This window comes from Siniperca chuatsi, linkage group LG3 (genome assembly GCF_020085105.1).
Source record: "Siniperca chuatsi isolate FFG_IHB_CAS linkage group LG3, ASM2008510v1, whole genome shotgun sequence".
Taxonomy (NCBI): Eukaryota; Metazoa; Chordata; class Actinopteri; order Centrarchiformes; family Sinipercidae; genus Siniperca; species Siniperca chuatsi.
In genome coordinates this window covers 237,501-245,815 of record NC_058044.1, presented here as the reverse complement: position 1 = coordinate 245,815, position 8,315 = coordinate 237,501, and the positions used below count along the sequence as shown (strand labels likewise).

At 50.6% G+C, this 8,315-nt stretch overlaps 1 protein-coding gene across 1 annotated transcript in view; it reads right to left on the bottom strand.

The window, feature by feature from the left end:
- Positions 1–112: 112 nt before the first annotated feature.
- soul4 (heme-binding protein soul4) overlaps positions 113–8,315 on the bottom strand; it is a 16,313-nt gene continuing 8,110 nt past the window's right edge. The window contains exons 5-6 of the mRNA XM_044191298.1: positions 5,098–5,281; positions 113–1,863 (exon numbers count right to left, since the gene is read on the bottom strand). Of these exons, the coding sequence (XP_044047233.1) occupies positions 1,689–1,863; positions 5,098–5,281 (359 nt within the window). The 3' untranslated portion in view covers positions 113–1,688. The remainder of the gene's footprint in view (positions 1,864–5,097; positions 5,282–8,315) is intronic.

The window sequence follows — 8,315 nt, the reverse complement described above, 5'->3', positions numbered from 1 at the left end:
CTGTCACTTTTAAAATTAACGATCAGTGAAAGTCTGAAAGTGTTTGCGTCCTGGGTTTCGCCTCGCAGGCTCCTTCCAGGCTTGTGTGTAGGGTTAAAAAAACAACAGGTCGTCAGATTTTATTTTAATGTTTTATACACAAATGTAGGAACAGAAGGAAACAAAACAACCAGCTTTACAGTGAACATGAACAGCAAGTGTTTTTACTTTAAACAGGCACCAAAAATCACTAAGCCTTTTTAGGATTTCACATCAAATCACAGAAAACAGGACGAGAGCTGCAGGATTAAACCACGTCACTGTGTTAAAGTCAGTTTAACATGCTGATGATATTCAAACACCTGGAGGAGACCGAGGGAGTCACCTGTCAATCAAAACCTTCAGCTTCATTATTTTACCCTGAAACCTTTAAAAACCTTCAAACAAAACCATCTATAAAAACTAACAACAGTCTGTCCTCAAACTGCAGCAGCTGAATTTGATCAGGTCTCCAGACCAGGTCCAGGTCCAGGTCCAGGCATTAGCTGCTCACTACGACAGCCGCTAATGTCGTTTTTACGCTTCAGTTTTTGTACAGATGAAACAAACCAGTGGATTCTGTAGCCGGGCTAGCTGTTTCCCCCCATTGCCAGTCTTTATGCTAAGCTAACCGGCTGCTAGCTGTAGCTTCATGTTTAGCGTACAGACGTGAGGCATCAGGCTGAACCTCTGACCCTGACAGGAAGAGGATTTCACTACATGCTGAATTGTTGCTTTAACGTTTGTTCACACAGACGTTTATTAGGAACACCTGTACAGTCTGATCCACCTGTAGCGTTCAGGTGGTGACTGTCGTCGAGGAGCTCATTAGTCCTCTGAGCTCACAGTTAGCGGCGGTGTTGTTCTGGACCGCATTATATTCAGAGGGGTTCCTAATATTGTGACCACCTCGTGTGAACATTAGAAGCAACAGCAGCTTCACCTGTGAGCTCAGTAAACACACACACACAGGTGATGTTGACTGTACAGGTGTTCCTAATAAAGCGAGCCGAGACACAGTTTGTCTCCATTGAAACAAACAGATCTGGGATCAGCCCAGATGTGACGTTTCCATTACGCTCCGCCTCTCGTGGGCCCAATCCCAACCTCCACCCGAACCCTCAGACTCAGGTGACATCACCTGGTTAGTGCGAGAGTCCTCGCAGTCCGTCAGCGTGGCGATCGGGATCGGGCCTTTCACTTCACCTGAAGCCTGAAAAGATGAACTCGTGTCTGTTTCCTGTTTGAGTCGCAGGTCAGAGGTCAGCGGGCGGCCAATAGAAACACTGCCTGACCGTTTGGAAATGGAGAAGTTATCAGATCATTTACTATATTTACCACATGATCACTATTTATTGATTACCTGCATCAGAAACGTGTGACCCGTACCTGAAGACTGCTGAGCTCTGACATCATCACCCTCAGGTTTACAGAGAAGATCTGATTGGTCAGATCACAGCCAATCAGGACGGAAGCTTGACAAAATAAAGTGATGTATTTCCTGTTGATGTGAGACGGGATCATTTGTGAACCAATGGGACGTCATATACATAAACCTGCTCTGATTGGTCAGATTAATCTCAGCTATAGGAAGTGTGTCACTGAGCAAACCACAAACCAGCCAATCAGAGGAGGAGGAGCTGATGGAGCAGAGGATGATGGGAAGGCGTCTACAGGTTGCGTCTGATGAACCAGATCTCGTTCCTGCGGCGGGGTACGCCAGGGTTCTCGTACACGGCGACCATGTAGTCGTCTCTGAGGAGTTCGTCGGTGACGCCGAGAATCTCCCACAGCAGGCCGATCTGACGGGTCACCGTCTCCTCCGTGGTCGTCCCAAAGAATGTCCTGACAGCCAATCAGAGAGCAGAGCGTCATCAACACACTCCGGGAAACCAGTCTCGCGCCTGTTCGCGCTGCGTTCAGGTCACATCGGACAGACGGGAAAAAGCATTCAGGCAACTACAGACAGTCGGTCACGTGAGGGTTAAATACCGGCGATGGAGCGTACGATCTGTTTCCACGACGACAAGCTTTCCCAGTTTCAGCGGTGAAAAAAGTCACAGCCTCCAGGATTTTAACTCGGCCGCTCTGCACAGAATAACGAACTTTGCCGCAGTGAGACACCGTTAACGTTAACGAGCTAACGTTATCTCTGAGCTACGCGACTGGAACTCGTGTTAGCTGCCATATTGCAAACGCGAGATTACTCGCCCATATGAGTTGGTGCCGGTTTATCTGCCGCGGCTGCAGAGTCGAGCGCTAACGCGTTGAATCAAGAGTTTCCAAATCTCGGGTCCGTCTGCAGGCGACCCAACCGGAGCGGTCACGTGACGTTTCACAGGATGACACGGAAACGGTCACATTTAGTTTGACCTGTTCATTAAAGCGCAGTAAAGAGTAATGACTGACACTTTACAGCCGGTCAACAACCGAAAGCTTCAAACGGACAACATCTCTGTTTCTAAAGATCGGCCGACATTGAACGCTGCGTTCAGGGATATGGAGGATGTTTTTGGTCATAATTCAAATTAAAAGTCCAAGTAGTAAATTAAAAAGATTATTTTATTACACTACTAGGAATAATCAGGCCTTAATTAAACTTAGGCAGAAAAGGGAAACGTAAAATAATAGTTTGAAAATGTTGGCCTTTGACATTTTAAATTTCATCTTTTCCATTTCGCGTTTGACGTTTGGATTTCCAGGCTGACCACCTCAGTGTGAACATTAGAAGCAACAGCAGCTTCACCTGTGAGCTCAGTAAACACACACACACAGGTGATGTTGACTGGTACAGGTGTTCCTAATAAAGCGAGGCAGAGACACAGTTTGTCTCCATTGAAACAAACAGATCTGGGATCAGCCCAGATGTGAAGAAAGGCGTTTCCATTACGCTCCGCCTCGTGGGGCCCAATCCCAACCTCCACCCGAACCCTCAGACTCAGGTGACATCACCTGGTTGAGTGCGAGAGTCCTGCAGATCCGTCGAAAGCGTGGCGATCGGGATCGGGCCTTTCACTTCACCTGAAGCCTGAAAAGATGAACTTCGTGTCTGTTTCCTGTGTTTAGTCGCCTTGCAGGTCAGAGGTCAGCGGGCGGCCAATAGAAACACTGCCTGACCGTTTGGAAATGGAAGTTATCAGATCATTTACTATATTTACCACATGATCACTATTTATTGATTACCTGCATCAGAAGCGTGTGACCCATACACTGAAGACTGCTGAGCTCTGACATCATCACCCTCAGGTTTACAGAGAAGATCTGATTGGTCAGATCACAGCCAATCAGGGCGGAGCTTGACAAAATAAAGTGATGTATTTCCTGTTGATGTGAGGACCGGGATCATTTGTGAACCAATGGGGCGTCCCATATACATAAACCTGCTCTGATTGGTCAGATTAATCTCAGCTATAGGAAGTGTGTCACTGGGCAAAACCACAAACCAGCCAATCAGAGGAGGAGGAGCTGATGGAGCAGAGGATGATGGGAAGGCGTCTACAGGTTGCGTCTGATGAGACAGATCTCGTTCCTGCGGCGGGAGTGCGCCAGGGTTCTCGTACCACGGCGACCATGTGCGTCGTCTCTGAGGAGTTAAAGTCGGTGGCGCCGAGAATCTCCACAGCAGGCCCGATCTGACGGGTCACCGTCTCCTCCGTGGTCGTCCCAAAGAATGTCCTGACAGCCAATCAGAGAGCAGAGCGTCATCAACACCTCCGGAAACCAGTCTCCACCGCGCGCCTGTTCGCGCTGCGTTCAGGTCACATCGGACAGACGGGAAAAAGCATTCAGGCAACTACAGACGGTCGGTCACGTGAGGGGTTAAATACCGGCGATGGGCGTGCTGATCTGTTTCCCTGGCAACAAACTTTCCCAGTTTCAGCGGTGAAAAAGTCACAGCCTCCAGGATTTTTAACTCGGCCGCTCTGCACAGAATAGCGAACTTTGCGCAGTGAAGGACACCGTTAACGCGTGCGAGCTAAGCGTTATCTACGAGCTGGCGACTGGAACTCGTGTTAGCTGCCATATTGCAAGCCGCGAGATTACTGCGCCATATGAGTTGGTGCCGGTTTATCTGCCGCGGCTGGGAGTCGGCTTAGCGCGTTGAATCAAGAGTTTCCAAATCTCGGGTCCGTCTGCAGGCGACCCAACCGGAGCGATCCGCGTGACGTTTCACAGATGACACGGAAGCGGTCACATTTAGTTTGACCTGTTCATTTAAGCGCCGGTGCAAAGAGTAATGACTGACACTTTACAGGCGGTCAACAACGAAAGCTACAAAGCGGACAACATCTCTGTTTCTAAAGATCGGCCGACATTGAGCGCTGCGTTCAGGGATATGGAGGATGTTTTTGGTCATAATTCAAATTAAAAGTCCAAGTAGTAAATTAAAAAAGATTATTTTATTACACTACTAGGAATAATCAGGCCTTAATTAAACTTAGGCAGAAAAGGGAAACGTAAAATAATAGTTTGAAAATGTTGGCCTTTGACATTTTAAATTTCATCTTTTCCATTTCGCGTCTGACGTTTGGATTTCCAGGCTGTATGTAAATGAGGAGGCGCGGCCCGAAGCCGGGGGTTGAGTCGGCTCCTTACGGACAGCAGGGGGCGCCGCCTGCTGGAGAGCCGGGTCGGAGGTTTCACTCCCTGTGGCCTCCCACACTAAGACACCAGGGAAAGGAGCGTTAACTCCAACGCAACGCCCTGTCGGTGTGGCGGCGAGAGCCGGCGACAGCGCGGCAGCTAAGAGGCTAACATTAGCGACTAGCTATATTAGCTGCTGCTGGCGTGCATGACTAACGTTACGCTGACTCCAAGGCCACTTGCAAACCGTAAACGGCGAGCGCCAAGTCACGTAGGGAACAATGTGCTCTGAGAAACCAACTCCTCATTTACAAACAGCTTGAAAAGCAAATGTCAGGATCCCTGCAGGTGAACCAGGTGACGCATCGCTGCAGACTTCCGTCACTCGACTTCTCTGAAAGTTGTTGAACAAGAACTAAGATTCAGTCTGAAGCTGGAGAAAAGACTTCAGCTCTGACTGAACCACCATGTTAACGATGACGATGATGTTCTGACCTGGCGACGACTCTGATTGGCTCTCTGTGGACGATGGTGATGTCATGGTCTAAGGGTTGAGGGGGGTTGGTCTGAAACTCAGCGGGCAGGAAGAACGCCGTCTGGACGTCTTTCCGAAACGTGTTTCCGTCCTCCATCATGTGGATGTTACTGACCACCGGCACCGTCATCCCCAGGTATCTGCCTATACACCATCAATACAAGGGCAGTTAGTGGGAGGGGCTACCTGAGGTGTGTGGGGATGGGCGGAGTCAGTGGGAGGGGCTACCTGAGGTGTGTGGGGATGGGCGGAGTCAGTGGGAGGGGCTACCTGAGGTGTGTGGGGAGGGGCGGCGTCAATGGGAGGGGCTACCTGAGGTGTGCGGTGAGGGGCGGAGTCAGTGGGAGGGGCTACCTGGTGTGTGTTTGGAGGGGCGGAGTCAATGGGAGGGGCTACCTGGTGTGTGTTTGGAGGGGCGGAGTCAGTGGAGGGCTACCTGGTGTGTGTTTGGAGGCGGAGTCAGTGGGAGGGGCTACCTGGTGTGTGTGTGGAGGAGGGGAGTCAGTGGGAGGGGCTACCTGGTGTGTGTGGAGGCGGAGTCAGTGGGAGGGGCTACTTGAGGTGTGGTGTGGGTGGGCGGAGTCAGTGGGAGGGGCTACCTGAGATGTGGCGTGGGTGGAGTCAGTGGGAGAGCTACCTGAGGTGTGGTGTGGGTGGGCGGAGTCAGACCTGCAGAGTTCTCTTTACAGATGAAGCGCATCAGTTTCATGAAGCCCATCGAGATGCTCTGTTCATACAGATCTTCTCCTCTGGTCACACAGGCCCAGTTTCCTGCTGGATACACCCGCTCCTCATACAGCACCTCCCCATCTAGAGAGAGAGGGGAGTCAGAAATATCCAGCACCTCCCCATCTATGGTCTGTTGTGGTCTTTACCTTCTCATGGCAGGATACTGGAGGCGAAGGAGGGGGCTCCTCTGCTGGTTGTTGCGGGTCATTTCCTGTATGGGTCCAGTCATTTCTGTAACAGAGCGACAGGAAGCCGTCACACAGTTTCTCACTTTCACTTTTCATATAGTACTAGCCCCCGCCCCTCACCTGGCGGAACTGACACCTGGTGGGTACTGGCGACCGCCTGCCAGTGTGCCAGCAGTGGTCCTCTTCATCCATTGGCTCTGGGTTGTCGGCGATGTCATCGTCCAGCTGCTCGTCATCAGTCCGTCGAGGTCTTCCAGAGAGATCAGCGCCATCACTGCTGGAGGAGGGAGACGACCTTTGACCTGCTGATGACGTGACGAGTATTTATTATTCCTGTAACAGAGACACAAAACACACCTGTTACCAGAGAAACACCTGTTGAGATGTGTTCAGAGTCACAGTCGTGTTCCTGTCCACATCAAAGCAAGTCCTCATATATATACATATATATGTATATACACATATATACATATATATACACATATACATATATATGTATATACATATATACACATATATATATACATATATATACATATACACAAAGAGACCAACAAGTGCTAAGCATCTCTAGGAACTCCTTCAAGACTGTTGGAAGACCATTTCAGGTGACTACTTCTTGAAGAATGCAGAGTGTGAAAGCAGTAATCAAAGCAAAGGTGGCTTTCTTTTGAAGAACCTAGAATATGACATATTTTCAGTTGTTTCACACTTTTTGTTGTGTATATAATTCCACATGTGCCAGATTTCATAGTTTTGATGCCTTCAGTGTGAATCTACAAATTTCATAGTCATGAAAATAAAGAAAACTCTTTGAATGAGAAGGTGTGTCAAACTTTTGGTCTGTACTGTATGTATGTCGGCTCACTTACGGACCAGCAGGCGCATGCTGGAGAGCCGGGTCGGAGGTTTCACTCCCTGTGGCCTCCACACTAAGACACCAGGGAAAGGGCGTGCTCCAGCGCGGCGCCTGTCGGTGTGGCGGCGAAAGGAGCCCGGCGACGGTAGCGGCAATGAAGGCTAACATTAAGCGACCAGCTATAATGGCTGCTGCTGGCGTGCATGACTAACGTTCGCTGACTCCAGGCGCCGCAGGCAATGCGGCTGGCGCCAAGTCACGTGCAAAGAACAATGTGCTCTGAGAAACCAACTCCTCACATTTTACAGGCAGCGTAAAAAGCCAAATGTCAGGATCCCTGCAGGTAGACCAGGTAGACGCATGCTTTGCAGACTTCAAGTCACTCGACTTCTCTGAAGGTTGTTGAACAAAGAACTAAAGATTCAGTCTGTGAGAGCTGGAAGAAAGGGGCTTCAGCTCTGACTAGACCACCATATTGCTTGATAGTGATGATGTTCTGACTACACCAGAAGCGCGACTCTGAGTTGCAGCTCTCTGTGGACGATAGTGATGTCGTAGTCCTGGGGTTGAGAGGTTGGTCACAGAACTCTGTGAGCAGGAAGGAGCGCGCGTCTGGGCGTCTTTCAAAGAAGCGTGTTTCCGTCCTCCATCGTAGTAGATGTTACACGGCCACCACGGCCTGGTGCGTCGTCCCCAAGGTATCTGCCTATACTACATCAATGCAAGGGCAGTTGAGTAGGAGAGGGCTGCCTGCAGAATTGTGTAGAGGATGGAGGCGAGTCAGTGGGAGGGCTGCCTGAAAGGGTGTGGGTAGGCAGAGTCAGTGGGAGGAGCTGCCTGAGGTGTGTGTAGGAGAGGCGAGTCAGTGGGAGGGCTACCTGAGGTGTATGGGGATGATGTTGAGTCAGTCTGGGAGGGCTACATAGAGGTGTGTAAGGGAGGGCAGAGTCAGGTGGGAGCTGCAGGAGGGTGTGTCAGCTGGGAGAGGCGGCGTCAATGGCTGGAGGCTACCTGAGGTGTGCGGGAGAGGCGGGATCAGTGGGAAGAGCTACCTGGTGTATTATTATTGTTTGGAGGGGCGGAGTCAGTGGGAGGGGCTACCTGGTGTGTGTTTGGAGGAGGCAGAGTCAGTGGGAGAGCTACCTGAGTGTGTGTTTGGAGGGAGGTGGAGTCAGTGGAGGGGGCTACGCCAGGTGTGGGTGTGGGTGAGGCGAGTCAGAAGTGGGAGAGGCTACACAGAGGATGTGGCGTGGGGTGGAGTCAGTGGGAGAGGCGGCTACCTGAGGTGTGGTGGCAGGTGGGCGAGGAGTCAGACCTGCAGGATTCTCTTTACAGATGGGGCGCATCAGTTTCTCCAGAGGCCCATCGAGATGCTCTACCTGTTCGCCACAGATCTTCTCCT